Source organism: Aethalodelphis obliquidens, unplaced genomic scaffold (genome assembly GCF_003676395.1).
Source record: "Aethalodelphis obliquidens isolate GAN/ISIS:26980383/991018 unplaced genomic scaffold, ASM367639v1 scaffold94, whole genome shotgun sequence".
In the NCBI taxonomy this organism is placed as follows: domain Eukaryota; kingdom Metazoa; phylum Chordata; class Mammalia; order Artiodactyla; family Delphinidae; genus Aethalodelphis; species Aethalodelphis obliquidens.
The window spans coordinates 2,608,319-2,625,217 of NW_020838038.1; the positions used below are offsets into that span (position 1 = coordinate 2,608,319).

Genomic DNA, 16,899 nt, shown 5'->3' on the forward strand with positions numbered 1-16,899 from the left:
ACAGTTGGGAGCGTGGAGAAGGTAGTGCTTCATACTCTCCTTGTGTTCAGTGGAGCAACTAGTTTCTAGCCCAAAGTAGAGAGCAAGATGGAGCCGAGTAAGCAGAAAGGCTTTCTTGCTTGGTTTAAATTGTAAATTCCCCTACGTAAGGTGAGCCCCGATTTGAATGGAAATGCAACAAAACTCTTTTTATCTCTAAAAATCGTCATACACAGTTTGCATTGAAACATGAGAAGTTTCAACTAACAAACAGTTTTGACTGAAATAGCTCTGAGATAGCCACTTTCTAGAAGTTTTGCAGTCGCGCCACCCGTATGAATTAAGTACATTTCCTTGTTTTCCTTTGGAAGTCGGGGTGCAGCACTGATTACCTGCTGGGAGCGCGTGGCAGAATCGCCCCGGGAGCCTTTTCGGGCTCTGTCCGGTTCATCTTCCTGTGCCCACTGCTGGATTCTAAAGTGACCCTTTAGGAGCAGAGGGGATATGGGAATGGTGGGCAGGGATATTTGGTTAGGCAGGTTTTTTCAGTGAAACCCACCCTGATTGAGGACCACATCTCTGTAATTGTGCCTTTACCTTCTTGATCAATGTCGTGTAAATCTCAGAAGTTTGCGCTGTTGTACATAATAAGTTTGGGGCAGAGAACTACGGTGACAGTTTGTCAGCTTGTGTTAAAGGAGTGCATTAGAGTTTTTTTAAAAACCACGAATTTTCTTTTATTTAGGCTTAAAGTAACAGTAGGACGTCTGTATTGTTTTCAGTTTTACAGCCTGGCAGTTTACAGTACACATTCCGAAAAAGACGTTAATCCTTGTCCCTAATGGATTGTCCTCCCTGTCATTCTCTCCCTAGTAGCAAATTGTTATTTTGTCACTTGAGATCATGAATTAACTGACTTAGAAATAAAGGTGGACGCACGGGTGAGTTTGTAGTTGCTCTTTTAATTCTACCTGTTCCACACAGGATGTTCGATCCCTTTCAACTCCTTAGTTTAACTGCTATTTAGAAAAATTGATCAAGAAATTAAATCAGCATTCACGCTGGAAACATACTTTTTCATGTATAATTCGCCAGTCTCAGCATACCGCTCGATATAATTCTGACTACAGTGTATTCCCAATGTCCTCGGGGTAGAGGAGCTAGATGAAAACAGCCCGTACCTTTCAGAGGCCGTTGACCTTTAGAACTTGCTCTGCACGTCAGAACTTTCTTGAGTTCAAAAGGAGATGGTTTACAGGTCTGATAACGTGAGCGTGACCACAGGTAATGCCCAAATGCAGTTAAAAAACGTGAATGCCGGCCCATTTTATGAGTTTGAAATAAGTATATTCAAGGACCTTTGTTTTTTTCTTTAATATTTCAGAGTTTAGTGCTTAGCAATACTTTAAAAAAGCAAGCCACCTACTACCAATGCTCAGCAATAAACTTTATTTTGTTTGCCACTGTTTGACCTATACTATCTACCAAAATTTCCCCCATCTCTTTCTGCTCCTTTTACTTGGAATCCGTGAAATGTCTCTGTATATTCTCCCCGTTTGTGCTCAGCAACACGGCGTCACTTGGGTGTGGAAAGAGGAGCATCTCTGTACCCAGAAGCACACTAGATTGTTAACTCTCTGATGGTAGTGGAGTCAAGGAATCTTAAAGGGCCAGTCCTTCCTCCCTGCTTGGGGAGTCACTGCTGAAGTAAATATGGCCTCGACAGGTGGCCCGCAAGGCCGCTCCAGCGTCTCAGGACTTTGGAATTCTCATAGTTGGTTAAATATTGATGGGGATCCCCTAGGGGACAGGAGCCGTGGTAGATTCATCTTTGTACCACACGGTATACATACCCCAGTGTTTCATCCAGAATAGGCACTCCATAAGTGTTGTCTCAAATGGCAATACGTAGTGTAATCAGTTTCATTCGTCACATCATTTCTGTAACAACAGTGAAATGTACGCGCCTTCTGTTGACATCTCTAAAGCACTCCTGGTCTGTGCAGGTCGTTGTTTATTGTGGCTCACGGTGCTCATTCTCGGCTCTCTCCCGCCAGGTGTACGACCAAGTGGCAGGAGAAGCTGTGTTATCGATGGACAAACGACTGGACAGACTCATCTCTCAGTGTGGCCCCTTGACAGGCTGCATTTTTGCTTTGTTGGCTGTATTCAGCTTTTTCTTCCTCATTTTCCTGAGATGGGTGACTCCGGATTCTATCATCGATGTTGCAGTAGATGCCACGGGGCCAAAGGGTGCCTGGACTCATCAGTATCCTTACAGGAAAAAGGTGGACGAGAACAACGAGGTATCTAAAACCAGGTAGAAGAAAGCCTGGATTGTGAGATTTGAAACACTTGTAATAGTTCTATTAAGACTATTGAAAATAACCTTGCTTTTTTTCTTTTTAAAGTTAATAGTAAGTTATGCTACCTCTTTATCATTCCGTGTTTTATTTTGAGGAAAGATAAACACTTATGCAATTCCTGAGTGTAGAAACTCCTTGCACTTATTTAAAATTTAGGAGAGAACATTGAAGCCACTCAGGTATGCAATTTTTCAGACTACTGAAATCCCTCTAGCAGAGATGTTTTAACGTTATATTTTGGGAGCTTTGGGTGCTGAAGGGCCAAACGTTTTCTGGGCATTTTTTGGCCAATTTTAAATGTTCTACCATTAATTAGACATTCACCAGATGTTTACAAGTTTTCTTTAGGGAAGTACAACAACTCTGTGAACTGTTTTAAGTTGTGTTCATACTACATTTATTAGACACTTAAGTCGTGTTCTTAAACTTTTATTGGGTATGCTCAGTAAGTGTTCCATATGATCAGCAGGTTTCTTGAGTAAAATGCGCTGTCAGCGACCAGCATGTTTTAAGCACCTACCAGGCATAGAACGTTGAACTAGATGCTTCCTGCGGTAAGGACCGGGGGTGGGGGGTGGGGGGGTGCATTCGCTCTTTGTTGATCAGTCAGATGGCTCACTTCGTCATAGTCAGGTTTGACATGAAGTGCTAAGATATCCGCCATGCCGAAAATGCTCATGCTTTTAATGCCGGGAAAAAATCGCCGGCGTACTCTCAGTTCTGCTTTAATCCTGTTGGATGCATTCTCCTAGGTCGAGCCTTCATCTTCGCTTGTGTGTATGAAAATACTTTTTGCTTTTTAAATACTAGGGACCGATACCACTGTTGATGATAGTGCAGAGAAACCCTCCACATCTCGCAGTGCATAATTGAGTCCTGTCAATGCCTTCTTGTTTTCCGAGCGCAGTGTACGAGGTGTGCCATCTCAAAATCAGCTGCTACCCTGTCCCTTTGATAGAAGTCACTTCCCTTCACTTGTGGCCTAGCTGATGCCTGATAAGTATTGTCAGTGTGCAGAAGTCTTGACCCCAGAATGTTTTGTTTATAGCCAATCGAGTCTGAAAATTTTAGGAACACAGTCTCTTTGTGGATGGATGTTGTTAACTGTAATCGTTGTGGCCCATAGCCATGGGTTTTTAAACCCCCAGTTATCCACATGGTGTGTCTTATTAATTCTTTGAACTCCTTAGAATAAGTTTTTGTGATTAAGGACCGTGAAGTCACAAGAATGAGGCACTGGGGGCGCGCTAGTTAGATGCTGGCAGTATTGCGATTCTGTACAGGATTGTTTTTTTTAATGACAACATTCACAGAACTTCTTTTGAAAAAGTATCTTAACATACCTACTAATTGGTTGCCACTGATACATAAGAAATATATTTGTGTTTTGTACTAAAACACAAATGCAAGAGTGCAGTTTTTAAAATCTAGAAGTTAGGGGTTCTTTTGTTAAAGAAAAACAGACTGACCCAAACCATTAAATCTTACTGGGATTTTTATGCGTAGAAACTGACTTATATAAATATGAAATAAACAGTGCCAATATTCATGATAAAGCAAGAAACTGTAACATTTGGTTTAATTTATTCTGTTCAGCAATTTTTAAAGGCATACTGCTGTTTTTTCTTGTATGTTATTTTTGTTTCTTAGCTTTTTTTTCAGAATTGTCTATTAAATTGCCATTTAGTTCAGATGGAAAATAAATAGGATTTAAAGTTCTTGCATGAAACATGTAATTTGCATATTTTCCTTTTTTTTTCCCCTTTAGCAAATGGAAGTAAATTTGCTTGTTCTAGTAAATCTTAATTTTCAGGCTTCCTGAATACCTAAATTGTAACTGTCATTGTTGCACTGGTCAATATGTGGAAACATATTGTTCTGCCCTGCTACTTACATTTATTTGAAAGTGAACTTGCAGTGATGAGGAATTTATGAAAAATATATTGTATTTCTTTGGATGTTCCAAAAAGTAGCACATGTAAAACTGATTTATGGAAACATGCTACATGTCCAAAAATAAAGACCAAAATGACATTTTGACATTTTTCTTGAGTTTGTCTTGTTTGAAGAACAGAATATTATTTACTAGTTGAGCAACACTGCCCCCAGCCCCTACCTCCCATGTTTTTTTTTTTCAGTGCAATTTGATGTTTTGCTTAGTCTGTTAGAAAAACAGGAAATATCCTTCAGTTGATGAATTACTCTGTCATCTTTTCTTTCTACAATATTCTCTCTTTTACTCATGGAATAGCAAGTTCAATTGTGCCTTTGTTTCCTAATCCAAACTCTTGTTTTTCAGTGCATTAGAGTTTTTCAGTGCACTGCGTGAGACAAATGAATACGTCTGTACAGTACTGTGCATGTGAGCTACATAATTATGCATTATATCTTGCAAGCTATTTTAAGAGAAATTGGAATTTTGACTTCATTTACAGAAGCCCAGTGTATGATCAGGCCCCCCAAGATGGCTGTTCTCATGCTCTCTGTACATCCCCTGCCGGACCAGTGCCTGCTTCACCTACACCCCACTCACATGACTGACCTTGCTACATTCCTGCCCCGACCTGAGCTAGTGATTATTCTAATCTTTAGATCAGAACATCTTCACCTGATAACTTATCAAAGGAGCCGTGAGGGGCGTGCCCCTCTGCTGGTTTCCCTGGTAACTGATGAGCCCACCTGACGTCAATTCCCCTATAACTGGTAAATCTGCCCCTTCCCTGGGTAGCGAAGACTCCTGCCATGTCCCGCCATCCTGCCAGCTGCTGTCTGCCGCACGCCGTGGGGTGTCGCTCCAGGACCTTGCTTCAAATGTGTAAGATCCCCCATCTGTCAAACCACTGATATCTCTGTCGCTGACTGTAGACTCTTCGGTCTTGAGGCTGGGCAAGTATAGGGCTTGCAGGCCTGCGGGGTGCAGCCCAATGCCCAGCTTCTCCAACCCACTTTGTTGGAAGCAGTCCCCTACGTTGATATGTTCTGATTTATCTTCCACCAAAACATTTTTGGCTCAGTCAGGGTATCCTAGGTCTGTGTTTAGTTTCGTGAAGGATTTTTAAAGGCCTCTTTATCCTTCTCTGCATTCGCAAAAGAATCTGGGTAGATGTTAAATTGTATCATTCTACGGCTGGATTTTTAAAATCTGAAATTCTGAAAATTAAAGTTCTCTACAGATTTTGATTTGTATTCACAGTACTTTGGGGAGTTGATTTTCCTTTATCCTTCATATTTGGTCGTGGCTCAGTGATTCTCAACTGGATGTGGCAGTGGTGATTTTGCCCCCCGGGGGACATCTGGCAGTGCCTGGAGACATTTCTGTTTGTTCCAGCTGGATAGGAGTGGGGCAGTGGCATCAGGTGGGATGCTGCTAAATGTCCTATGATGCTTTTGGACTGCCTCCCACACCAAAGAATGATCTGGCCCAAAATGCCGGTAGTGCCAAGGCTGAGAAACCCTGGAGCTCTAGATGGTTTCGCCTCCTTCAAAGATACCATGAGTTAACTCCTTACTTCAGTAGCCTTTTACGTCCATCTCAAATGTAGTGCTCAAACGTGCTAAAGATGGTCTCTCTGAAAGAGTACAAAAGTTGACCTTCTCATGGCCAGCTTTTTTTTTTTTTTTGTGGTACGCGGGCCTCTCACTGTTGTAGCCTCTCCCGCTGCGGAGCACAGGCTCCGGACGCACAGGCTCAGCAGCCATGGCTCACGGGCCCAGCCGCTCCACGGCATGTGGGATCTTCCCGGACCGGGGCACGAACCCGTGTCCCCTGCATCGGCAGGCGGACTCTCAACCACTGCGCCACCAGGGAAGCCCTCATGGCCAGCTTTTCTGGTATGTAAAACAAAAAGAACAACGAGGTTTTAAATGAAAGTTAGGGCGAAAACAAGATTGAATGGTGTTATGTAATTCTAGATACACCACTGGGCTGACGTGAGTAAATGATCACCTTCTTACAGAACAATTGGAGAAAGAGACATGAAAAGAACTGAAATACTTGTGTTGATGTATTTTCATACACTGGCACGCTACCAGGTAATCTAAGCTTGGTAAAGTAACCTTATATAATATACGTCCTTGAGAATGGAAACCGCACGAGCTCGTGATGGCGTGGTGATACACAGAAATGGGTATGTTGTATATTGTGACTCAAGGCTGATTCTCATGCCTTACCCTTTTCACAGAGTACAGGGAGGCGGTTCTTACATAGGGAGTCATTCTATTTTGCCTGAGTGCTAGGAGAAACTCCCGTATTTTTGCATGAAGCATTTATTAAATAAGATTGATTTAGTTGTCTCCTATAATTTTGTTTGGGCTTGTTTTTTCCAATAGGTTGTAGAAATTTAGAAAATCTAATATAGCCAAGAATGAAACAGGAGACCTAGAGTTTCCTCATCTATTCCTTCCCAGGTGAGGAAAATTACACATAAATCAATTTTACCGGTATTGGCCAGCTGATGCATGTCAAAGAATCAGGGTTACAAGAGAATATTGTCCAGCGAGGGAAGGTACTGATTCACAGAATCTTTGGGTACTTCACCCAGAACCTAGATCATCTTCATCCATTTCATTGCAAGCCCTCCATGATCGACTATAGCCCACATTTTCCAGAACGAGGCACCACCTTTACTGACACCTACAATGGGAAGCAAAAGACCAGGAATGTTGCCGGAGGACTTTGTCATGGATGAAACTATTACAGGCAGTGGTCTAATGCTTCCAGTCTGGAGAGGCCTCCAAGCTGGGCCTTTTAGGGGCTTCCCTGGCGGTCCAGTGGTCAAGACTCCACACTTCCACTGCAGGGGGCACGCGTTCAATCCCTGGTTGGAGAACTAAGATCCCACATGCCGTGTGGTGCGGCCAAAAGAAAAACATCAAGCTGGGCCTTTTATTAAATACTGCCTTAGAGTAAATCATCTTTCTTAACTGGTCATATTTTAGATTTGGGCTTTATCTCCCGTAAACCTCAGAATGCAGAGGAAATGAAACGTTCCAGGGGCTGGTACTTCCCACCAAGAGCATAGAATGTATTAGTACTTCTTTCCATGAGCTTCAAATAACTTGCTTCGTCCCCATGGGATCTGAAAGGTTTGTTCTATCTTTCCAATCCTGCCTTCCAACATAATGTAGCAAAAACTGGGATTTAGGAGTAGAAACGTTTCGGACCTGAATCCTGTTTGTTAAACAACACTGAGGAATGTAGGTCCAGAACTATTGGGTGTTTCTGGTTTGAAGGAAGTTTCTTTAGTTCATTTAACATTGCCATGAATGTCAGTGCATGCAGTCGCCAAATCAGAGTTAGCTTAGAATCTACAAACTCAGTTCTCTGTAACAGGAACACGGAGAGCTAGAAGGTTTAAAATAGATGTCATATGATACCGATTATAACTCAGTGAAATTTTGCAGTCCCAAGAACCTATACAGAGTGTGAACCAAAATGGAGGACGGTCCTGTTTCCTTTGGCTTTAAAAACATTTTTATTACAATGTTTGCTACTTTTTTTTTCTTCAAGCTTTTAATTAAAGTGTTCTTGGCGCTCCTAACCCATTTCTATATCGTCAAAGGAAATAGAAAAGAAGCGGCTAGGATAGCAGAAGAGATCTATGGTGAAATTTCAGGTAAAAATACATGAATTTGTTCCCAATACTTTAAAAGAAACCTCCTAGATAATTCATATGAATAATATTTCTAGAAGGCAGATTTTATTTAAACTTTGGCTTTGAGTGGGTAGTTTTAAAAAATTATTTAAAGTAGCAAATGGTGTTGACTGCACCAATTTGTGAAGGATTTTCAGCTTTCTTTTCTGCAAATTAGTAGTTTCATTAGCAGTTATTATTTAAGAAGTGAATAAATAGACTAGTGGCTTTCTAAGAGTATTTTGGGAAAACTCATTTCTGCTAACAAAAGAATTACTTTATAGGATTATCTTCTTGAATATTTGTAATCAAATGTTAGCAGTGCATTCTAACAAAACTGTTTTCCCCAGGAAATGGAATGACCAGTAAATTTGATTTAAAGCAGCAATATATATGCTATATATATGTATTTGTGTGTGTGTGTGTGTGTGTGTGTGTGTGCTGTCATCTGCAATTCGAATTGCTTAGCCACTTGTCACTGTCAGGAAAAAACCCTTCACTGAATCCATTTATGCCCAGCACCATGCAAAGCACAGCAAACAAAGGTTATTGTAATATGAAATGCCAACCTTTGGTCCAAACGTTTTAAAGTCTCCTGCTTTGTAGAATTCAGTCTCCATTTCTTTCAAGAAATGATTCACGTTAATTGTAGGGAGAGGCTACGAAAGTAAATGAATCAGATATCTTGGTTACTGCTGGGACTGCCACTGGATAGAGGAGTATTTATTCATAAACAGAGTTCCAAATTTCCCTGTGTATTTTTAGTGTTCGCAGGGGTTCCAGGGTTACCTCATTCTTTATCTAGTATCCATTTCACCTTGCACCCTGGATTCTCTTTCAAAATAGACTTCTGTTATGTGATTCCAATACACCAGACAACTTTAAGGACACTAGGGAACAGCAGTCTTATCCGAAGAGTTAAGACCTCCAAAGACAGAGCATCAGAATGCTTCAATTAACAGGGGAAAATGAGAAGAATCTCGAAGTTTCGGGAAGTGGCAGAAGGCTCGGAGTGTGGAAAGAGGTTTCTTTTGGGGATTACATTTGTCACACGTTTCAGGGAGGTATGTCGCTTTGACTTGGTTTTTGAAAAAGACTTAAAGTAACCTTAATTTCAAGTTAAGCATAATCTGAAAAGCTGTTTTCTAATTTAATTTGTAAATAGGGGCAGGGGCTTTCTAGACGTTTCCATCACAGTTTTAACGTTCTCATAGATACATCATCCTCATGGCTTAAATTAGTAAAGTCCGACAGTCAGCATCAGCAAGAGTGTGTTCAAAACGTTTTCTCCTGGTGCTCGTGTGCATTATTTCTGCCCTTGTGGTCCTTAACGAAGTACTCGTAAGCAAGTTTTATAAGAGTCAAAACCTGGAGCCATAATGCAGTTCTCATAAATAGAGCGCCCTCATTTTTTAGCTCAAGTATCTTGTTGAAGCTCCTAGGATAATCATTTAATTTGCAAATGGCATGGTGTTCTATTGCAAATGGCATGGTGTTCTAAAGTCAAAAATGTGTTTTTCAATGATCACTAACAAGAAGCAGTGGGGTGAATAGTGCCTGTTAATTTCTCAGTTTAATTTCCTATATACATGTGTATGTGTGTGAGGATCGCTGCGTATACCTCTACACACCACTGACACACCCACACACGTATATAGTAGAGAGTATATCCAGATTCGGTAAATAAGGCTTTCTGTAATTAGGCAATAATACGCCAGAAACAGTGGTTTTTACGTGATTCCCACAGCGATTTTTCTTTTGACACTGTTAACAGGTAATATATATATATATATATATATATATATATTTAAAGCTAGACATTTTAAAAACCAAGAACAAAATTTTGTCTAAGTGTTCAACTCAAACCAGAAATTACCTTTGCTGCTTGTTGGTCAGACAGATGTTTGTTGGGAAAATGTGTGACATTTAATCAGTAAGTCAGCTAATCGACTTACTAAAATCTCAGAACTTTCTTGAGTCCAGTAGCATATTCCGTTCCTGTAACTATCGTCAGTGTTGTAAAAAACAAGGGGAGGTAGTAAAAAACTCAGCCAGGGCAGAGTTTAGCCTGTCATAGGTCCTGGCACTTTTCTTTTAGAAGCTGCACCTAGCATCACATCCCTCATTAAATATCTTTTTTTTTTTTTTTGGCTGTAAAATTTTTTGGAAAGTTTTTTTTCATATTCTGGAGTACATCATTCGATACTTTCTTTGTGGTTTAAACTGTTACTTTTGTAAATAACTGATCAGAATTGAGTTCAGCTATGTTTGGTTGGCTGTACTTAGTTTTTTCTGGCTTCTTTGTGTAATTTGTCAATAATATATATATATTTTTAAGTTTGAAACATTGTCATTGGCCCTTGATATTCTTCTATCTAGAGCACCAGATGCATCACTGGCCCCCGCCTTCAGGCCATACATATTTCTGCAGGCACTCTCTCTCCCGAGAGACATGGGGTATGATTTTTCAACCTTTGCTAATTTGGCCAGAACTGAAGCTATATTTAGTACAGTGACTTGGTCATCACACTTGATAAAAATAAAGTGTAGATGCAGGTTGATAATCTCTTATTGACAACCCTTGGGCCAGATGTTTTAGGGTTCAGGAGTCTGGAGGATACTAGAATCATTATGCAGCGTGTATACCGTATATGACGTGGCACTCCCAGCAGGACCTGGAGCTTCCTCCTGTAATCAAACGTTTTGATATTTCTATAGTGAAAAATATGAATATTCACACTAAGTGAAAATACAAATTAAAAATAATAGTTTGCTAAACCTGAGTCCTGACCATGTTTTGCTGCCAGAAGAGCTTGTTTCCAACTTGGTTTTCAGAACTGGGGGAAATTTACAATTGCAGGTAAGAGATTGTGGAGTTACTGTACCCTTTAAAAAAATGAGTTCTTTGCTTCCCTGGTGGCGCAGTGGTTGAGAGTCCGCCTGCCGATGCAGGGGACACGGGTTCGTGCCCCGGTCCGGGAAGATCCCACATGTCACGGAGCGGCTGGGCCCGTGAGCCATGGCCGCTGAGCCTGTGCGTCCGGAGCCTGTGCTCCGCAACGGGAGAGGCCACAACAGTGAGGGGCCCGCATACCAAAAAAAAAAAAAATATGTTCTATTCTAAGTGTTTTGCCTAAAATCAATTGTCCTTGTTTTTCTAAATTCAAAGGACTGACCTTGATTTGATGGCCATGCCTCTGCCTGACTCACCATCCTGACTCCTTTTCTCTATCCTTCCCATGTCAACAGTTTTTTTCCCTCCTTCGGTCCATTCCTGCCCGGTCCTCCACCTCGCCTTGTTCAGTGTTGGTGCTTGTCTCCTCAAGCCTTGGTCCCCCCATCCTCTGAGTGGTTATATATCACAGGTGCCTGCTGGCTTTCCCAAGTTGGGACACACAGCACTCAGCAGGGGCTCTGCCACCCGACCTGTCATCTTCAGCTCAGCTCTCCTGCTCCTAATGGGTTCAAAGGAAGCTTCTTTCTAACACATTACAAAGAGATGTTCATTGACTGTAGTTCATCTCCTGGCCAGAGCTGAGTGTTGTAGAGGGTACGCGTTTTAACTCAATTGTATTAGAATACTTTTGATACCTTGGGAAATTTCTTGTAATATGTTTTTTTTCCAGTTACCTTTATTTTACTTAAGATATCATTAACTCTGTTAGGCTCTTGCCTATATTTTGGTTCAAATTTGAATTTTCTATATTTTTTTGATAAGTGCTACAGGAGAAGATATTCCTTCATATGATTTTGGAACTTGAATAAAGCGAATAAAGATTGTTTCATAGGCACTGGAGATAATAACCAGTCAGGCAGTTAAAAAAATAAATAAACCAGTCGTCTCAAATACTTGTTGGAATTTGGCAGGGTAAAAATTGCAAAAAATAAAAATAAAAATAATAATTGATTTTTATCTTGAATTCTTGGAGCTCAGACACCCATATTCCATCTGAACCCATTTTGTTATTGAAATCTATGGTTTTAGACATTGTCATGAATTTGTTATTCAGAGAGCCTGAGAACTAGAGATATAAATCACATTCTGAGAAAAAGTCAAAGGGGGGAATGGAAATGTACTTGAACATTTTCCATACACCTCATCAGGAACAAGTAGACATATTTGTACAGTAAACAATCTTCAAAATGTGCCTGCAGCCCTGTGACACAGGCAGCGTGCCAAATAACTGAAAATAGACTGCCTTAGGAGCGAAGGATTGATTGCTACTTCAGCATTCATTTATTTGGAGATCTTAGATACATATTTCCTGAAAGGAATGGAAAAACTCCCTAGCCGCCAAATAACTTTTATCCTCAGTTTCTCGCAATTAGCTCCAATTTGCAAAACAAGAATGATAAGAGCAAGAGGCTGTGTGTTGGGAATCAGAATAGAAAAACAGAAGAGCCCACCGTGGCAGAGTTTCTGGAAAAGCGTTTTGTGTGAAAACCCTTCAAGGTCCTTTGAAGCAAGTGCTGGGAAACAGACTGACCGGAAAGGTGCCTTCCAGGAGAGTGGCTTTATTTCCAGTTGGGAAACCGAAATGACTTCCACATTTAAGGCAATCCAATTGATTTATTTCATGTTATTTACAGAGATAAGGGGGATGTAGGAAGGCACCCCCCCCAACAAGTCAATCTACCAGGAGGATGGGCAGGATAGAAAAACCAGTAGTTCTTAAAACCAGAACGGGGTGCGTTCTCAAAGTGACTCCTCAAATAGGGAGAAAGAGAGCTGGAAAGCAGTGGCGAGGAAATAGAAGCCCAGGACCACCCACCCTTCCCTCTTCCTCCCTGGATCAGAAGATGGCCTGCACGCTTGCGTCCACCTCGGAAGCCTGGGGTGGGAGTTGGGGGTATCAGACGATGCTGCACTGATGGGGGACACTAGGAGAGGTGGCCAAGTGCCAGTGCGTAGGAAAGGCACTGGGTGTGAGACATGCAGTTGAGGCCGAGTGCACAGGACTGGTCCCCTCTTCCAGGCCGCTAGGGAGACTCTCCCCATCCCTCTCGCTTCTCCCCACCCCCACGGCACCAGAGGGGCTGTTGGCACCTCAAGAAGGAACTGAGAACGTGCTGCCCTTCCTCGGGCGGAGAGGGGGCCATCCCCTGCCCTGAGAGTGGGCAGAGGAGTGGAGATAACAGTTTTAAAGCGGACTGACCAGTAGACTGGTGGCCTTGAAATGTCTTTCTTGAAGTATGCCATAAATACAGATAAGTGCACAAACCCCAAAGCGGACAGCTGGGTGAGTTTTCACCATGGAGTGCCAGCTCCCAAGAACAAGAAACCGCCCGTTATCAGCATGACCCTCACCCCACCCACCTCCAGTCAGTCCCTGCCCCTTCTCATGGTACTTTTGACTCCTAACGCCCGAAGTGAGTCTGGCCCTTTTGTACTTTATGGAAAGGGAGTCATCTGGCACATCCTCTTCCGTGCAGGGCCGCCTTTATCAGCGTGATGTTTGAGAGATCTGTCCAGGCCGTGTGTACGGATGGCGTGGGTCTTAGGGGGCTGAGGGGTAACAGAAAGTTACTAGAAACAGGATGAAATCGTGGTTAAGGTGCCTGCTTCCCAGCAGGAAAGGGGACACCGCGGCCCGCTTGGAGGCAAGTTTTAGAAATAATAAAGCCATTTCATGTTGCTGTTCTAAGTTAATAATAGCAAGTTGCCATTTAAATCCTGGTGTGAAGCAAATACCTAGAGTACCTTCAGGTGACTCAGTTGGCTGGCTATTGTTAGAACAAAAGAATAGCAAAGCCACAGCTGTGGGCTTGCTTCTTAGGTTGGTCAGGGCGCTGAGTTGCCATCCATGGGGGAAGACCGTCCTTCCAAACTGGGTGCTTGTCCCTCTCCAAGCCTGATGAGGCGAGAGGGCGACGCGTCTGGCGCACACTTCATATTGAATGGGATGGAGATGTGGTCGAAGAAAACCAAGGCTGACTACTGAGGATTCTGTGCGTACGTTATCTCATTATTCCTAACTTATGCAAATGATCAATGTCCAAAGAGGTTGAAAAATCCTCCACTCATCAGCTTTTAACTGACTCAGGAACAAGTGGACATACAAACGCAATATATTTTCAGGTTAAAATTGTCTGTTTTTCTTACTAGAAAAAGTATTCTACATATCAGAAGTATGCATTTCACCAGTGATTAGATAGATAGATTGATTGATAGATTAATAGATGGACAGATATAGTTAGATATAGATAGATACACACTTTTTATTTTGGAACTAAAGTGGTACAAAGAATTCCCACTTCTCTTTGCCCAGACTCCATTCATGTCTATCCAACTGTCCAGTTAACATCCTTGATAGCAAAAGGATCCAGTCCGGGCACATGTTGCCTTTAGATGTTGTGTCTCGTCAGCCTCCTTCAATCTGGTTACAGACCAATTAGTTTTGAGAACGTCCCTCAGTTTGAGTTGGTTTGAGGTGTCCTCACGATTAGATTCAGGCTATGCATTTTGAGCAGGAATATTCCCAGCAACGCTGTGTTCTTTTCACCGCGTTCCCTCCGGTAGTATGTGATGTGGCTCATTGTGTTCCAACAGATGGCACACTGTGTCAATTGGTTCCATCGCTTCTGAGGTTAATTTTGATCCCCGGGGTAAGGTGGTGCCTACCATTTCGTTCCATTGTACGATTACCCCTGTTCCCTTGATAACTATGTAATTATTTTGTGGGGAGATAATTTGAGGCCGATTCTATTATTTCTCCTACGTGTCTGAAGTTGGTGTTCTACTATGAGGAAGAGCTTTCTCTTCTCCCTGTTTATATATTCATTTGTATCAGTGAGGCCTTATAGATTCCTGTTTTATTTGCTAGGGTATAATCATGATTTATTTTCATGCTCAAATCGTCCCGTATTTGGCCAGTGGAAGCCCCTTCAAGGCAGCTTCTGTACTTTTTGACATTTCCCATCGTTCATTGAGCACTTCCTTACTTTCTGGCAAGATGTTTGCGGCCCATCTTACATTTGTCCTGGCATTTCAGCCTCGGAGTCAGCCATTTCTCTAAGCAGCCTTGGTTTAGGTTTTCTCAGTATACAGTGCTATTCTGTCTATCTAGATATATCTATATATCTGTCTATAGGTAGAGGTATATAGATATATCTGTAGAGAGAGAACCAGATGGGTCACCAGATCCCACCTTCAGCCCATAGATGTTTCTGTAGGCACCATCTTTCCATATACACACATATATTGAAAATCACATTTTCATACCAGTTGTTCTAATTGTTCCAATTTCAATCCAACCCTGTAGAATTCATTCTAGCTTTCTCCCTTTTCAAAACCCAGAGGGTTAGAGAAGATAAAAATTGAGTTTCAATGTAAGAAGAGCTTTTATGGAAATGTTTAGAGCCCTGGTTCTCATCCACTGGAAAATTTCAGTCTCTCCATGAGGATACACTACTTCAAGTTCACATAATTCCATATTTGTTGGGATTGTTTTTGTCAAGGTTGTAGGTATGGGAAAACCTGAATTCTTAGCACCATCCAAATCACCTAGAAAAAGGTGACAAGATGGGCCTTTTGTGTTAAACCCAAACTGTATGACGTGCTCGTCGATGTGTGAAGAGCACAGTTATACTTTGAAGAATGCCCCAATTTTGCAAACCAGTGTAGGTTTTCTTCCAAAACAAATGATTGCCCTTTGGCATGTTTAATAGAAGCTTACTTCTCAAATGCACACTTAAGCTTGTTAGTCTTGTTTCCTGACAAGCAATTAACAAGAAATATACATTTGTAAGGCAGTTCTAAGGCTGTTCCTTAGAGCACTACCCTACCACGTGTACTTATTAATCATAACTTTTCTTGAGCACCTAACATCATGGATATACTTTATTGGCCTACTTAGAGACCAAAGAACCTGCTAAATACTAGATCACGATTCCCCCACTTTACAGATCAAGAAATTGAGGTTCAAATGATTTTAGTAACTTGCCCATTTTGGCAGAGATAGTGGTTGAGGCAGGACTGGCCCAGTGCTTAGCCATCACATTCTAACTGCCCACCAAAAACTCTTGGAGGATTATGTCATCTGAAAAACAACATTCTGCATTATGATAACAGACCGGCTTCATTACCAAAATCAAAGAATTATCTAGGGAGTTTCGAACAAAACCATTTTCCCTGAGCCCTTAGGGTCTCCTTCCTGGCTTATAGGATGTCTTAGGGTAGGGGTGAAGGGGGAGAGGCAGGGGAAAGAAGAAAGTGGGGAAGTTCATCGACCAGCTTTGCCCTTCATTTTGCCTATTCAGAGTTATCGGATTCAGTCACTGGGCAGTATTTATTTGAATGAAATGTATTCCTTATGAAAACTGCCCCCTAAAGCCAGAGAGATGGTCTGTGCTCCCGCTCCACGCCCATGGACTGTATCCTCAGTGGCTGGTCACCCTGCGAGTGGCAGACCGGAGAACCTGATGCGTGGTGCCGGCTCCCCTCCCCTTCCGCCAGACCTCCTCTCACAGTGGGCGGGCACATGAACAAGCTGGAGGAAGAAGACTCCTGACCTTGACTCTGAGCTTGATGTGTGTTTCAGATTGCTGGGCCGATCGGTCTCCACTTCATGAAGCGGCAGCTCAGGGGCGCCTACTGGCCCTGAAAACTTTAATTGCACAGGTGAGTAAACGAAAGACTTGATCCTTGGTGCCTGTGCTATAACCAAGCATCATTCTTGATCAGCTTTGACTGCAGCAGGGGTCTTGCTGGCCCCATCTGGTTCCCAGCACAGCCATTCTACGTGGATGCATCCTCTCCCAGGTATTTGTTCCTCCTGCCTCTCCCTCCTTGGGGAGCTGGCTGGTTTTCTGTCCAATTCCAACCTTCCCCTTCTAGGTTTCCCTTTGCTTCATAAAAAGTTTCCCTATGAGGCTGATGGGGGATGCCCTCAAACCTGTGTTGCACTAACTCACCTTGCTCT

General features: G+C 42.2%; 1 protein-coding gene across 3 annotated transcripts in view; it reads left to right on the forward strand.

The window, feature by feature from the left end:
• Nucleotides 1-2,066: 2,066 nt before the first annotated feature.
• ASB11 (ankyrin repeat and SOCS box containing 11) overlaps nucleotides 2,067-16,899 on the forward strand; it is a 30,763-nt gene continuing 15,930 nt past the window's right edge. Inside the window, exons 1-2 of one of the 3 annotated variants that reach the window (XM_027095717.1) lie at nucleotides 2,067-2,285; nucleotides 16,519-16,598. In XM_027095717.1, the coding sequence (XP_026951518.1) occupies nucleotides 2,177-2,285; nucleotides 16,519-16,598 (189 nt within the window). In that variant the 5' untranslated portion in view covers nucleotides 2,067-2,176. Of the gene's footprint in view, nucleotides 2,286-6,204; nucleotides 9,043-16,518; nucleotides 16,599-16,899 lie in introns of those variants that run through there. The other 2 variants (XM_027095718.1, XM_027095719.1) reach the window with 2 other exon arrangements.